Source organism: Salvia hispanica, chromosome 5 (genome assembly GCF_029641045.1).
Source record: "Salvia hispanica isolate PSC_SH4W2 chromosome 5, Shi_PSC_v1, whole genome shotgun sequence".
Lineage (NCBI taxonomy): Eukaryota > Viridiplantae > Streptophyta > Magnoliopsida > Lamiales > Lamiaceae > Salvia > Salvia hispanica.
In genome coordinates this window covers 689,301-705,382 of record NC_142696.1, presented here as the reverse complement: position 1 = coordinate 705,382, position 16,082 = coordinate 689,301, and the positions used below count along the sequence as shown (strand labels likewise).

Below are 16,082 nucleotides of genomic sequence, written 5' to 3'. Positions count from 1 at the left end.
GTCACAGAGTAAAATTTCATCTTGGTAGGAAATGTAACTATATTTGAGACTTGATATGGGCATATGACATTGAAGTGATCTAGGTACGACTTATATGTCTAATTAGGTGATAGAGAATCTACAGAGCTAGAGTACTATAGTGAACTTTCTCCATATGGGAGTGCCAATTATTCTTCTCCATCATCTATTGTTTCATTATTTTTCTTTTTAGAATGATTGTTTATTTTAAGGGGGACCGTAGCCCTGCATTCATTAACTTCAAAACTCGAAAGCCAATCGTAAATAACCATGTTACTTGTTTCTACCTGGCATATAGAGTTATTACTACACTTGATTGTACTTGTCGATGAAATATTTATGGTCCATTTGATAACTAAGAAAGTCGAATTCTCAATCATGAATAAGAACGTTACATGTTGCAACTTGGCACATGTAATCATTATTTAATTTTACATTATTTGTCCATGGAATATAATTGTAGTGTGTAAGCTTTTGGTAGTATATATAATCAATTTAACTCATGTAATTTCTTTCTTTCTTTTGTTATTATATTTCCAATTATACTGAATATTATTATTATTACAACCATATAGTACTATTATTATTAATATTATTGTAAAATACGAGAATAAGACATTCCGACAATAAAAAGGACACTAATGTGAAAAAAGAATCGATCCACCCTTTTAGAAATAAAATCAATGGGTCGACATTGTTGAATCAAATCTTTTTTCCAGACAAAATACATTTTGAGGGTCCAAAACAGTACTTTAAAAAGAATACTCCACATATATAGATACAACATGCATACGTATATTTTACCAATTTACTTCCATTACCACTGCAACCTTGGAATTCGTCTATCTATAACGTCCAAAATTTTCACTGTATATATAATCTATTATCAAAATAATTGTCTAATTTCGAGATTTTGTACGAGCTTTAATATTATTTTAAATAAAGGATAACTCGAAGATATTTTTTTAAATACACAAACTATATCAATTCTGATATTTAGGAGCAAAATTTTCACATAAAATTTGGCGAGTTGTCTCATTATGCAGCCAGATTGTCGATCAATTCAACAAATGTATTTTATTTTATAAAACTAATAACTCAATAAAAACTTTTTCAATCTCGATTTGATGTGCATATATTCATAGCAATGGAATATGTTTATTTTCCTACATATTGTACTAATAATTTAGTGAGATCGATAACTAAGTACGTTACATTATATGGATTATCACATGTTTATAATTATATTGATGGTGTTAATCAAATTAGCGAAATTCCTTGTGTCGCACCATTTTCCAACATTCGTTCCTAATAAAAATTTATTAGTCAAAATCAACCAATTAATCATTCTACCCGACAATCTTTTTAACTAAAGTTATAATTAAGAAAGTGGATTAATGACCTCTTGAAAACGACTTACATAAAAAAAGAAATCATAATTTAGGGTTTATGTATAGAACTCTATCCACCCTTGTCTTATTAATAATATTATTGTTATTTATTATCTGCACGATTTGATAGTTACTAAATGTAAACAAAGTCTAAGCAACTATCTAATCATAATTAGTATGATAATTAAGTCTAATATATAGTTAATTAAGCTAAACTACGAACTTGTGAGTGTAATATTGTAAATATGAAAAAGGACATAAAGCAAAACGCCCTAATATCAAAGTTCTTATCATCTTTAACTTCGTGATTAATAATTAGCTAGTGTACACATAATTTTCAAGTCCAATACACACCACACAAATAACAAAGCTAAAAGACAAACCAAATCAAATATTGTATTTCCCAGTTTTTAAATTGTCTTCAGTCAATCAAATTGATATTACTTAGATATTTTATCTAATTAATTTCTCCATTTGAATGATCTTATTTGACGATCGACATGATTAACTAACTAGCTAGTCATAATTCTTTCTACAATAAAAATTATAGTGATGCTAGATTGAGTTTACATAAAGTTTTTTAATTGGGGTTTTTATAGATAGGGTTAGGTTTTCTAACTAATCATTATCCGTTAAAATCTGATTGAATGACGAATAAGACTTGCTCGAATATTCCCTATTTTTTTTATGTTTCTTACTCTTCATTAGATTAAGGAAATAAATATTAGTAAGTTATAATAAAATTAGTAGGATCCACAGATTATAAAAAACGTATTACTATACTACTACTTTAGAAAGAATACTGAAGTCGGCAAGTTCTTTCTAGCAATAGTAGGTGATTAAAAAACACAAGTTGCAGTAAAATAATTACAGGTGTAATTTAAGAATAAATATGTTTTTATTTTGTTGTGAAACTTGTTAATTAATAGTACTAGTACTAGCATGCTCTTCAGCTTATAAACTATTTATCGATCTATGAAAATAATATAAACTAATAATTAGCTGCACATTTATTATATTTTTTAAAAAGGTTTCACATGAATAAAGACTACTCTTCGAAAAAAATTAATATTATATTTCAAACAATGCTAATTAATGCTACATATTGCGCACTCGTTCAATTTATTTTGAATGTTCGAAATTACATAATTGATCAACAATTAATTTTAAATTTTTCATTAATTGTTATTTTTAAACACCAAAAATGTAAGTAATACCACTATATTGATACCACAAACCCAAACAGGACTACGTACACACATATACTAGTACTATAATTTTTAATTAATGAATAAAAACAAAATGTCTACATTAGCAATTTAATTATCAAATGGCTATGATGTCCCTAATGATTCAGTTAAGATTCGCTTTACTAATAATGGAACAATTAGATGCCAAAAGTATAAGTAAAAATTAATTAAATGTACATTTAACTTGTTGTTCTGATAATTTATGTCGAAGTTTATGCAACAACACTACATATATATATTGAGTCGGCTAGCAAATCCAAATAATTATAAAAATAATCTAAAATTACTTCCAATTGTCCATATTATTATTATTGGTCGGTTTCGGGTAATTTGTTGGTTTTATTCGATTTGTTTGATAAATTGGCAAGTAGTGCATTTATATATGTGTTAGAATGATGAACACCACTAGGCGATACACTTCGCATATTTACTTAGAAAAGTAATTAATGTATCAAGTGAAACAAGTGAAACATTACTTCAAATCTTAAATCCTATATTTCTTAATACTTCTTTATCTTAAATCCTATGAATTTATACTATGTAATTGGGGTAAAATACATTTCTAATTGGATTATTAATACTTAAAATAATTATAATTATTAATGCTTCAAATAATTATAAATAATAATTCAAATTTGAATTTCCGAGCACAATTATTAGTTTATTTAATTCATATACGTAAAACATGAAAGCAAAATAACTGTAGCATATTATTCCTCTATTTAGCTTTTTTTTTAAGAAAGGATGAAATTTATAATTTAAAGTTATTATTAGTCACAATGACAAGATTGCATCCGGATTCAAAGTAAGATTTAATTAAGTAGGTAATATTACCTTGTCTGTGATCAAAAGAAGACCCCCCCTATAAACACTTGTCTTGATTATATTATATTTCTTGTATTATATAAAAAGACACTTTGACATATATGCAATTCCTAATTATTAAACTCTTAAAGTTGCCTATAGTCTACTTAAAATTGACATGTATTCATACTCATGAAGGAAATGGTCCTACTCGTTGAAAATCCACTACATGTCCAAAAATGTAGAATACAACTAGCATAGAGTACAAAATTTTAATATTGTCGGAAAATAATGAAAGAATCTATATATCGTCATACATAGATAATGTGTGTAAACCTTGCATGAAATATGTAATGATTAACTATAAAATTTATTAAATTACTGATAAAGAAAACGACATGAGTAATGAATAATTTTGCATATTATTTAATGATTGGCACCTTGAAAAAATATTTTAAATGTATTACCTTATATATTTTTCATCGTAACATTAACATGACTTTAAGTAGTGTAAAATTAATCATAACCGAGATGTGATTCGATGGATTAGATATGATTTAGTTTTATGATATACTAATGTTCAGTGGGATGCATTCAACCAATACTTAGCATTGAGATAGTATTACGTATAATTACTCATGTCATATTATACCATTCTCGTTTCACAACAACCTTCAATTTACACTTTTGACATTCTTTAACTATAATTACCTTTTACCTACTACTTCAATTTACACTTTTGGCATTCTTTACTAAATTTTATCAGATTATTCATATAGTACTATATATTACTACTACTCATGGCCGCGCGCTATAACACAATACTTAATAAAATGAACACTTTCGCTATCCCTATCTCCACTTATCAATTTCATCAAACTTGTGCTACCGGAGGTGAAGAAGATTTCACATGGACAACTAAAGTAAGTCATTTTCTTCTTATTATAAAATTTACAATTGATCCGAGATCAAGAGCATTCAAATCCTAAGTAGGAGTAGTAATTTGGATCAATTTAATCTCGAATAATTATAACATAATTGATGATAATTATTTATACCAAGGCCGACAATTAGAGCATATTGTTGATTTGTTGTCTAGTTGATTTAATAGTGATTCAACATATTAAGCACAAACTCAAACATGACATGCTAAGAAAATTTTCAACTCGAAAACATATTCGACCAGCTACATTCATACTACTTAACAAAATACGAATCATTAAAATCTATTAATGGCACGATCTTATCAGGTCGACCAAATAACCCAACAAAAACCTTGAAACTTGACATTAATCTGTTAATTTCATGCAAGTGTGTGTATAAGAGAATGTGATACACAAGTGTGCGATCAAATACTAACTAATTTACAGTAATAACTAATATCAATTTTGTATGTTAACAATATCAACATAAAGACATAAATTTATCAATATTCTTGTGTTGATAAACTTGTGTCTTTGTGTTGATATTTAAATTTACATATTGTATTGATATAATTATATCTTTGTGTTGATAATTTTAATACACAGAATTGAAAGTTATTAGTTATTATTGAAAATTAGTTAGCACACTAACGCAACCCAGTGATATATCCATGGCCCTCAAACCACTGTTATCCTTTTTATTTCATTCCTTAATTAAGGAATACTACCTCCAACAATCCATTTCTTCCATAACTGTTCGTGGGTCCCACCATTTCGATTCTTCAATTCACAAATATAATTAACATAAAAACATTTCATTATTAAAATTCATTAAAAACCCATAATAACATTATGAATTCCTAAAAATTAAAAAGTACATAATTTAAATCCTCAAAACTAAAAATCGTATTAAATATTACAGAATTTAAAATCAAAGTAGTTAAAAATATATTCGCGAAAAAAATGGGTGATGAATTGGGTATTTATAAATGATTTATAGGGGTTAAAAAAATGAAAAAATGTTACTCCCTCAGTTTCAACTAAGTTGAGTCGTATTCCTTTTGGGATGTCTCAACTAAGTTGTCATTTCCTTCTTTTTACTAAAAACAAAAGATTCAATCACTCTTACTTTTTTCCATCACCTACTTTACTTTTTCTTACTTTATTCATCTCTCATTCTCTCATATTTTTAAACATAATTTCTTAATCTTCGTGACCAAAAATTTTGTATCAACTTAGTTGGAACAGGGGGAGTAATATTTAAGAAAGTGAGAACATTTTTTATCTATTCTGCCCACATTGCACTACGTGGGCTGGCGCATCGTTCCGCCAGATCGAGTGGTGCTCTCTGCGAAGGAATGATCATTCCAACGGAACGTTCATACCAGTGTTTCAATGGCTTTCCGTCCTATAAGAACGGCCATTCCGTTGCAGAGAGCAACATTGTTGATGCTCTCATTTTTTTTTGTTAGACAACAAGTATATTAAACTCGCTTTTAGCATAACCTACTAATCCTGTTCGACTGGTTTGTGGATTAAGATTGAAAGTTTCTCAATGGATGATGGAATTCAAATTCGTGACTTAAAAATTAATACAACTCCGCACTGGCAACTGCGCTGAGACCCATTGTCTATGCTTTCATATTTTCATATCTCGTCATATGAAAAATAGTGAGACCTGACTGATACATCTATAAAGCCTATAATCTAGGTAGATGATGAAAATTAAAATGAGAATTACGCTACTTGGGGTAATTAATTAAATTTAAAAAATATGAGAATCTTTGTGACAGCTGGCGGCGGTGTCGGCATTCCCCAAAGAGAGAGAGGGAGAGAGTGATGTGTGAGAAGATGGTGTGATGTGAGCAAGCAGCTTTGTGATGGATGTTGATGTGGCCACATCTTATTCATATATAGCCATTCCTGCTGTCTGTACGGACACGTCTTTTCTCTCCTGTTTCTGTCCTAAACGCTCTAACCCTAGACAATATCATCACTCAAACGACGCCGTTTAGAGCCTCTCAAGCCGTCGCACGTGCGACCTGGCCCTTCTTATTTTGCTTGTTTCAATTTCTTACATACTTCAATAAACTTTGTAGGTTTATAATTTCGAAATTTTCTATCACTTAATTTTTACTACTATTAGTACTACTTTTGTAAATAAATTTCATATTCACTAATTATTTTCTCAAAATTTTCTTTAGATATCCTAAAAGATGTACTGACTTAAAATGATGAATTTGTGAATGGATGGAGAGTGTATTATATTTTAGTTTGTCTACTATCTACAATAAAAGTTTTATTTTGTAATTTCTATTCATCTCATAATAAAAGTCATATTTCACTTTTACCATAAATGGTAAGTAGGCTCACATTTCACCAATTTACTTTACTCATAATTTATTATCTAATATATATAAGTTGGACTCGTATTCCATTATTCCGATTATAGAATGGATGGAATATTTGCATAGTGCTCAGATGCTACGAGTTTTTTATATTATATTGAGATGTTCCATTCTTAATAATTTCTGTTAAGGATAAAATGCATATTTCATACTCCATTGCTCAGAATTAATCGGGAATTTAATGGAAAATAAACGAAAATCCTCCAAAAAAGAAAACCTTTTTGTAGTGTAAAGACAAAAGTGCACATAATTGCCTAAAAGTACTCCAATCATTTGTCTTTTTTGCAATAAATTAATCAAGAAAAGCAAAAAAATAAAAGCTGAAAAATGGGACGCACTCGTTGATTGTTCATATTGCAACATTGACAATAAAAGCATATATATAGAGAAAGAGCCATAATTATACATGCATACAGATTTTGACATTAAGAGAAGAAAGTTTAAATGAATTTTAAATATCAAATTAACTAAGCCTTAATTTATTGAATATTGCCTATATATTAAGGCTCACAATTTGATGTTTCGAGCGTAAATGAGATTTATATGTATAGTATATAGTACGTCATTTTCTTGAATAGAAAATCAAATATCCTCAAAAGTATAGCATATATAATTACAAAATTCATGATTTTTGTCGAGCTAAATTTATATTCAAAATAACCAAAAATATATGTTGAATAAACTAAAACAGTATATAAGCTATTTTTACAATAAGTCTATGCAACCAAATTTTGTACAACCAAAAATTGGTTTATTTGAGAAAAAAAGTAATTTATTTATGCATTTAATTAAAAAGTATATACATATATATTGTATAGGGAACGTGCATAATATTATGGTATTTGAGTATAATTTTTTAAATTTTTTTAAACCATAAAATGTAATTAATGCATACTTTAATTCAAATTTGAAAAATAATAGAGAAATAATTCAAATATAAAAATAAAAAATTGAAAATGAGGCCAAAGACTAATAAATTGTTTTTAATTTGTTAACTAACTATATTTATGATTTTATTTAATTAACACATCAAAATAGCTAATATAATCTTGTTTTGGTTGTACAAAATTTGGTTGTTTATCATTACTCCTATTTTTATGGCATTGTTGATAACTAGTGATAGATAATAAATCAAATATATTTCATAAAAGTACATGATCTGGATTCTCTTATAAAATGGGAGACATGAGATGTGCAGTGATGGATGATTGATTTGGCATCAACAAACATAGTAGTGAAGTGCAAAATTCTTGAGTTATTATAGTTAATTATAGATAAAGTAATTTGTGATAATTTTTATTCTTGCAAAGTGTTGAATATTCAATACTTCTCATATGTTCGGCTTACTCATCATAAATAAAAAATAGTTGTAATTATTAAATTTTAATTGAGATTACTAAATGCCGTTGAGATATAGTAAATCCCAATTGGCTATTGGAGAGAGCAAAGTAGGAGAGAGGAATAAAGCAGATATAAATGTATTATTTTTAGCAATGGATCATCTTGGTTAGGACAAACTAAAAGGGAAAGTGAGCCATCTTCAGTTGGACGAAGGGAGTACTATTTTGTTTATTTTTTACGTTTGTAAATATGTAAATTATCAGCAAATAAATAGTACAATAAAAATACCATAAGTTAAAAGACAAACCCTACATTTACTTAATTAAAAAAAAGTTATAGCGATAGAAAGATAGGAAGAGTGAAATTGACATGAGGAAGAGAGTTGTGAAAGGTGTGCAATGAAGTAAAAATGTGGTGATATATATTGAAGAAATGAAAAAAAAAATGAAAATGTATTGCATCGTCCGGACCTATCCTCTGGATCCCTACAATGGGGCGGGGGATGAAAAAAATGGTTCATCTTCCACAGAGGATGGGGGGAGCATCGTCCGCCCACCTACAGTAGCGAACGCTAGGGTGGACGATGCATCGGGTGGATTATCGTCCATCCCATTGCATTCACTCCATGATATTTACCCTTTCAAAAAATTAATTGAATTCCAGAAGTTTCCCAAGTTTGTAAGCTATCATTGTCAATAGAGACAATGTATTGACATGATTAGTTTTTGCATTGAATAAAACTGCAGTATTGTTCCCAAAACTCTATGATTGGAGTTGAAACTTGCCTATTGGAATGGAATGGGTGTCACTGTGACATTTTATATGCACTATTTGTTTTATCCGTTCAATAATAAAAGTCACATAAGAGTCACATTTCACTTTTTAACATAAATAGTAGTAGATCTCACATTTTACTAACTCACTTCACTTATATTCTATTATAAAATCAATATAAAAAATGGACTCCATATTACACCAACTTTCCAACCCACTATTTTTAACATTTCTTAAAATTCGAGCGCACATCAAATGTGACTCCTATTGTGAGACGTAGGATGTAATAATATTTAGCAGAATGAGATTATATAAGCACTTATGATTCACTGAGATGTTGGATTTTGTAGTTATCATTGTTAGTTGTTAGTACGCGCGTGTTTTCGGTGAGAGTAACATTCTGAATCATCGAACCCGAAAATATTGTGTAAACTATAAACCGAAAATAAAATTAATTTTATTTGCAGGTTGTTACTAAGATTGTGTAATAAATCATCTTCCCATTTTTTTAAAAAATACGTGACCTTTTCATACTAGTCATATTATTTGGGCATTAAATCCAATTTTGACTAATATCAATGATTCAACAATTAGTATTAAAAATTCATTGGGCCTAATAACAATTTAAGGACCATAATAGTACAGAAGATCGAATTAATGGACCTATAAAGTGAGCTAAAGTAAGCCCAAAATCAGTGACCTTATATGGAGTGGTAGAAATTAGTGCTATCTAGAAAATAAGCTTAAATCTAACATGAGGCAATATACTATATAAAGACAGAAATAATCAACAAATATCAAGATAAAGACAGCAATAAATAGAAAAAAAATCAGGATAAAAGAATGAAGCAATGAGATGGTTAAAGATTGGATACATGTGTAATATACTACTATAACATATAAATATAATTAATTAGTAATTACAATTAATTGAAAATCCATATTATGAAACAACACATTCAGTCGATACACAAACCTAGCATAAAAGTTGGAAAAGTTCCCAGACAGGTGTAACACAAACTAACAACGAGGTCACGCATTGAGGAAGGGCTCTTACTCTTCAAGGATGGCGCGGCCGAGATTGGTGGCAAGGGCCAGTCGGACGGACCTGAAGGCCTCTGGTGGCAAGTCAGCATCAACGTAGCCTGGCAGAAGTCGTGCAAGCGACAGATCTTGCAACTTATTCAACAAAAGGTTCGTTTGAGAAACGTTGAACAAGGGACGATCCTTCCAGTTCAGCAATTCCAGCTGCACAGGATTAAGGTGTTGAAGAATCATGTAACAAAGCTCATCGTTGGTTCAGCTAGGGGAAGAGTTACTTACTGACTCGTTTAACAGATGAAGCCAGAATTGTTGAGGTGTAGAAGGGTTTCTCATTAGCTGTACAAATGGATTCAGGGATCATTAATTAGATTGTAGTACGTTGGAGATAATTGTGCTTAGTTTCTCGTTTTAGCAATAGACGGGTGGAACGAGCCAAGTCAAGCCACCGGGCAGGTAAACATTCCTGTGGAACTTCAATAAATTTGACTAGTGAAGACATATAACAGTGATACATCAACTTACAGATACGAGGGCTTCTGAAGCTTTTCTAGCATCGTCAGTTGCGAATCCATCCTGAACTTGCTGGAGGGATCGCCGGAAATCCCTGTACCTGAGGATCGTCAACCAAAGGATCAGAGATTCAGAAATCAGTAAAGAGCACGTAGAACTCTGCAACTATCGAAAGCATGAAAATTGCATACTTTTTCAAGAACTCAAGACCGCCAGCAGTTCTGGACTCAGTTCCCAGCAAATCAATCATTCCTTCCCATTGCTGCACGAAAGAAGGGAGACAATACACTAAGAAAGTTGATATATTTATAAACTATGTTTTATCTTTTGATACTGGTAAACCTAGTCAAGTAGTCGCAGTACGAACTAATCATTGTTAAATTTCGTGAGGTAACATATAATTTCTGTGTAACATTACCTTGAAACTTTCATCAGAAACTGATTTTCCAACAATATCAAATAAATGCTTCGCAATTCGGTTTAAACGAACTTCATCCTGAGCTTGCTGCAGCCAGTGCACAGCGGAACCTTTGTCTCCATGCTTCCAGTAATGAACTCCAGCTATCTGTTTTCATAGACGACATATTGTTACAAGTAAACTTCACAGGCATGTATTCAAAATGAGAAGCACATAAAAAATTGTTTCATCAGTAAGGATGAGATCCTTGTGGTACATGCAGCACAATCCCAGGAGATAGGTAATCATTGCTTGAAACATACCTTCATCATATGGCGACTAACATAATCTATTCCATTGAGACGACAGATCTCTATGCTCTGCATAAAGAGAAAAGGTACACTGTCTAAGAGCTCCAGTAATCGATGCTGAAGGTTAATGTGAATTCAGGGATTTTGACAGAAACAGGCAAAATAGAATGTTGCAGTCCTCAAGCACCTCCGATAACACTTGCTGACGCTGTACGGGCTGCTTGTACAGTAAATTCTCCAATAAACCCAAACCTTGCTTCATGCATGAAGTCAAATATATAGGAGCGATCTGAAGGACCAGAATAAAAGTATATCAGAAATAGGGAGTACTGGAAGAATTTTACAAGTAAAAAACTGAACCTATATCAAATATGTGTGGTCCTCAATGTCAAAAGGCTAGGAGGCATCAAGAGCAATGCCAAAACACAACTGCTGGTTCACTACTCACATTCCATGTCAAGACATGAGATGATAGAACTTGAGCATAAATCAGTCGATGAAGCTCTTCTATGCAGATTCCTCCAATCTTAGACTGCTCCTCATGCAAAAGCATTTCTGCTTGAGCGCTTCCAGCTGTCAGCAGCTCTGCAGCATGGGTTATCATCCTGTTCAAAGATAAAAGATAAACCACCACATGATTTTATTGATTCACTTACCAAATATCAGGGAATGACATAAGTTACATACACCCACAATGGAAAAAACACTACTGCTTTGTCAAGTGTGAACAGTTATCAAGGAGCACCAAGAATTATTTGCACAATTTTACAACTGTATCACATAAAAATAGCTGAACTACAGCTCTGTGCACAAACCAAGGAAGGAAGAAGAGAACAGCATCTCTTACCAGGGGCCAAATGATCTTGAGCATTCGGCGAGAACAACCTGAAACATCAATGATCACTCAAAGGCTTGCAGAATGAGGCAAAAAAATATAGGCAATTCTAGGACCAAAAATTGAGGCATTACCTCTGTATTTTCTTCAAGAATCCCAATTAAGAGTCCCATCAACTTATGTCGATTGGTAATTGGTTTTAAATGCATGCATTTCTGGGCTAGGGTATACATACTTTCTAAACCCTGCAACAGAACAATTATTTATAATACGGATGTTAAATGGATTAATGGAGATCAAAATTACTCTTCAACTTCATTTTCCACAATCTAGATAGGCAACTACACCGAGCAAATATGAAACATCAAGCTCATCGAACTTACCACAGTGAAAGGCCTAATATACAAAAGGTGAGAAATGTAAAGCTCTATCCAGTGATATGTTGCGTTGGAGATAACATTAGCATTTCCCAGCATTATCTGAATCATGTTTTTAAGTCCATCTCTGGTCTGTTTATGATCACACTGAAGCCAGTAAGGATGGCAGTCCAGTTTAGTGATTTGAGTTCTCCACTTCTCCCATGCCTGACAAATGAGATGTATAAAGAATAGTACAATTTAATGTTCAGGTACTAATTCTCAAGTATATATGTTACTTTCATAAACTCAGGCTTGGTGTTGTAGCATTCTCCTAATTTTTCATCTGATATATGAGGACGCAATCGTGGCATCTGTGATATAAGAACAGCAACTGCTTCAACGAGTCCACTTTCAATCTGTTTCAGCATCGCGCAAAAGATCCAGATGTTATTCGTATATAAGGTTGGTGAATAAATCAACACATCTGAGCAAAACTTATTATTTTGAATAATTTCCAGATTAGTTTCTTATACAGAGTAGAGATTTTAGTCAGACTTACCTCTCGAGTTCCAAGCTGGTCCAACTGGTAAGATCCATGCAACCGCAACATTTTTACCTGCAAATGTTTAGCATGAGAAGCAGCACGCACCTATAAAGTAGTATTCAACTTTTACATGGAAGGGACTTGTTCGATTTATATAAACTCACAACAATGTCTAGCCAGCCAATGCTTAAAGCAGACGACATAATTTCCCAATACTCTGGATCATTCTCAACTTCCTGCAAAGAGAAAGTAAATGAAAAGAGTCAAGAGAGAAACACTGGACAAATCTGAAATGATCCCATACTGAAGTTAATAGATAGGAATATGTTGTATCTCTATGTGCATATTAACAAATCAAATTCTACCTAACATTATTCTATAATGTTATAATAACGGCTAATAAATGATTTACATGTTTTATTCCAAAGCAATGTGAATTCAGATGTTAAAACTAAATTTTTGACACTAGATGGGGGGAGCAGATGCAGTTCAAGAAGAACAAAAAAAGTGAGTGATATATGGTTCCATGAATGTCAAAGATAAAGTGACGAATGACCTGTATGGTTACAAGTGCTTTCTGGAAAGCCACAAGTCTTGCATGGACAGTTGGCTGAGTTGCAGATAGCAAACAATCAAAATCCTGTAAAAAAAGAGGCATTATTATTTGCCATGGACAAAAGATGAGAAGAAGACTGCAAGGTGAAAGAAGATAACAATAGGAAGTCCCATACAGCTAACCAATCAAGGAGGCGTTCAGGAATCCAGGTCTGAGATTGCTTATCTGCATAAAACATTTCCACCAGTTCCCAGGCAGCTTTCAATGAGGTTGGCTGCTCAACATCCTGATTTATATGCTACAGTCAGATAAAGGAATCCTAAAAATCTGATAAGCTGCAAAAATGCTAACACCTTAAGAAATGAAGAGTTACCTCCAATAATGCCTTCGGGTCTTCGATGGTTGGTGTAATATATGACTTTGAAGTACCAAGGAGAGATTTAATTTCATTGCTGTACTCCATTACATGTACCCACCTGCATGTTTGAGAGAAAGTTCATGGGCTTTCAAAGGTCCAAGAATTCGAAAATACCGGAGATTGCTGATAAATAAATGACAGCTGAAGGTGAAAGATACAGTGAAAACAATTTTTCAATTTCAATTTTCCATAAAACTTAAGTGAATGATACATGAAAAAATGATAACTGAATATTATGGACAGGTGAACTGCCATTTAGGCTTTAGCTCATCCTCGTGAATAAGTAATGCAGAGAAGCTCTGTACACAGACGAAGCCAGGAATATAAATGAAAGGGGGCAAACTTATATGTGAAGGAAATTTAAAAATTTGAGAAGGGGCAAATATAAAGAAATTTAAGTGTTTTTTGCAAAATTAGATAATAAAATAGTACTAGCATACGTTAATATATTTGAGGAGGGGCATTTGCCCCACCTTAACAAATTCGGCTTCACCCATGGCTCGTATAAGCACCCCTACAAGCAATCTATTGGTTGAATTTTCCCGTTCATGCCATGCATGATGCATAACTGAATATTCTAAAATCACGGAAACATATCCACAAAGGAGCCTTATCCTGGAAATCGACTCCTACGCCAGAAAGTAATGGGAGAGCAGTTCAGCTTCCATACAAAAAGTAGTATAGGTGTTATAACACATTCTTGTTAAGAAATTCCATGAATACTCTTAGATGGATTTCGAGTGAGTTCCTATCTAAGAGAGTCACCTACAGAATCTCTTTTGATATACGGCTACCACAAGTACTTTTCCCTGATCTTGAACAAGAATTAAGCCCTAAAATAAGGCTACTAGACACTAATACCCAATTCACTAAGCATCTATGCTGCCTAACATCTCAACCAACGGTCTTCTAACCAAAACACACAGTTCCAAAATTCAATTTTAACAAACAACACAAACAGAAACAATCAGCTATTTCAGTCTCACATATCTAACTCGAACAAATACCTTTCTTCCCAACCTCAGCGGATTCAAAATCAGCTCAATTCATTAACAATAACAATTAAACAAATTGACTGCACACCAATCAATTACCAAGTTTTGTCATACTGCAACTCGTCCATCTGATTCTTCCGGCTCTGGAGAAGCGCGAAGGGCGTGACCGAGCCGTGCGCGATTCTCTGCCGCTCAGCTTCGGAAACTTCTCCTCCTTCCTCCGCATTGGTGAGATTCACTTCCACAACTTCCCCATCGGATTCAACTCCTCCAGGTTGCAGGAGTGAGACGCGGAGCGTGCTTCCACGACCCCAGGAGATCGAGACGCGCCCGAACGGCGGCGCTGTGCGGCGCGTCCGCAGAGGATAGACTCTCGGCGTCTGCGTCTCCAGAGAGTGTGGAACGATGGAGAGCGAGTTGAACTCGCCGGAATCTGAGGTCACTGCCGGCATCCTGCCGGAATATTCTGCTCAGGGTTTTGCAAGGGCTTAGAGAGGAGAGAGTGAATGAGTTAATTTGGAGCACTGTCACAGCAAAATAGCGCTTTTTATTTTTTGTGATTTTCTCAGTATTAATTAATTAAGACAAATTAATATATCTATCGATCTATGCTTATATAAAAGTCGAGTTTTAGGCAATATTTTGAATATGTATAAATTTTGGGAATAATTATAAATATTAATAAATTATGTTTATAATTTATGTAGCCAAGTGAAATGTTAATGCCACTAAATGTATAACTATATACTCCCTCCGTCCGCCATTAGGAATCTCATTCATGGGCGGCGCGGGTTTTAAGAAATGTTAAGAAAAGTGGGTGAAAAAAAGTTAGTGGAATAAGAGCCCCACTTATATATATTAATTTTAAATGAAATGTGAGTAAAATGAGTTAATAGAAGGTGAGACTCTATTACCATTTATGGTAAAAGTTAACTGGGACTCTTATTCACAGACGGACTAAAATGGAAAAAACGAGACTCTTATTCGCAGATGGAGGGAGTACTACGTAGTCAAATGAAGGATGTTATTGCCATTAATTTGGTATAACTATAAATTAATATCCACTAAATTATAAATTAATATCGACTAAAAGTATCTGTATTATTTAGCTTTTTTTTTTTGGACAATAATTTAATGCAAAAAGAGCACCTAAGTTAATGAAATGGTAAAAATTGTAATGTAGTGTATGTAGTTGATTTATGTT

At 32.3% G+C, this 16,082-nt stretch overlaps 1 protein-coding gene across 2 annotated transcripts; it reads right to left on the bottom strand.

Moving 5' to 3' along the window:
- Positions 1-9,724: 9,724 nt before the first annotated feature.
- On the bottom strand, positions 9,725-15,401 carry LOC125186362 (nuclear pore complex Nup85-like protein). 2 transcript variants are annotated; one of them, XM_089058148.1, is made up of 18 exons: positions 14,978-15,401; positions 13,839-13,941; positions 13,641-13,763; positions 13,466-13,549; positions 13,074-13,145; positions 12,925-12,981; positions 12,662-12,781; positions 12,390-12,590; positions 12,141-12,251; positions 12,019-12,056; positions 11,620-11,776; positions 11,359-11,460; positions 11,184-11,240; positions 10,882-11,028; positions 10,655-10,725; positions 10,476-10,563; positions 10,233-10,289; positions 9,725-10,157 (listed from the first exon to the last, which is right to left on the bottom strand). In XM_089058148.1, exons 1-18 carry the CDS (start codon positions 15,328-15,330, stop codon positions 9,963-9,965), a joined length of 2,136 nt encoding a protein of 711 aa, XP_088914274.1. In that variant the 5' UTR covers positions 15,331-15,401; the 3' UTR covers positions 9,725-9,962. The 2 variants fall into 2 exon arrangements, with proteins under 2 accessions (XP_088914274.1, XP_047938669.1); XM_048082712.2 differs by having other exon boundaries at positions 13,641-13,751; positions 14,978-15,400.
- Positions 15,402-16,082: the final 681 nt, after the last annotated feature.

What these genes read in the sequence shown, in the direction of transcription:
- LOC125186362 (XM_089058148.1), bottom strand. Translation starts at nt 15,330, where the DNA reads ATGCCGGCAGTGACCTCAGATTCCGGCGAGTTCAACTCGCTCTCCATC. An exon ending in TTCTTGAAGAAAATACAGAG is followed by an intron (nt 12,057 to 12,140) that starts GTAATGCCTCAA and finishes TTGATGTTTCAG; the next exon opens with GTTGTTCTCGCCGAATGCTC. An exon ending in CTCATGTCTTGACATGGAAT is followed by an intron (nt 11,461 to 11,619) that starts GTGAGTAGTGAA and finishes CTGGTCCTTCAG; the next exon opens with ATCGCTCCTATATATTTGAC.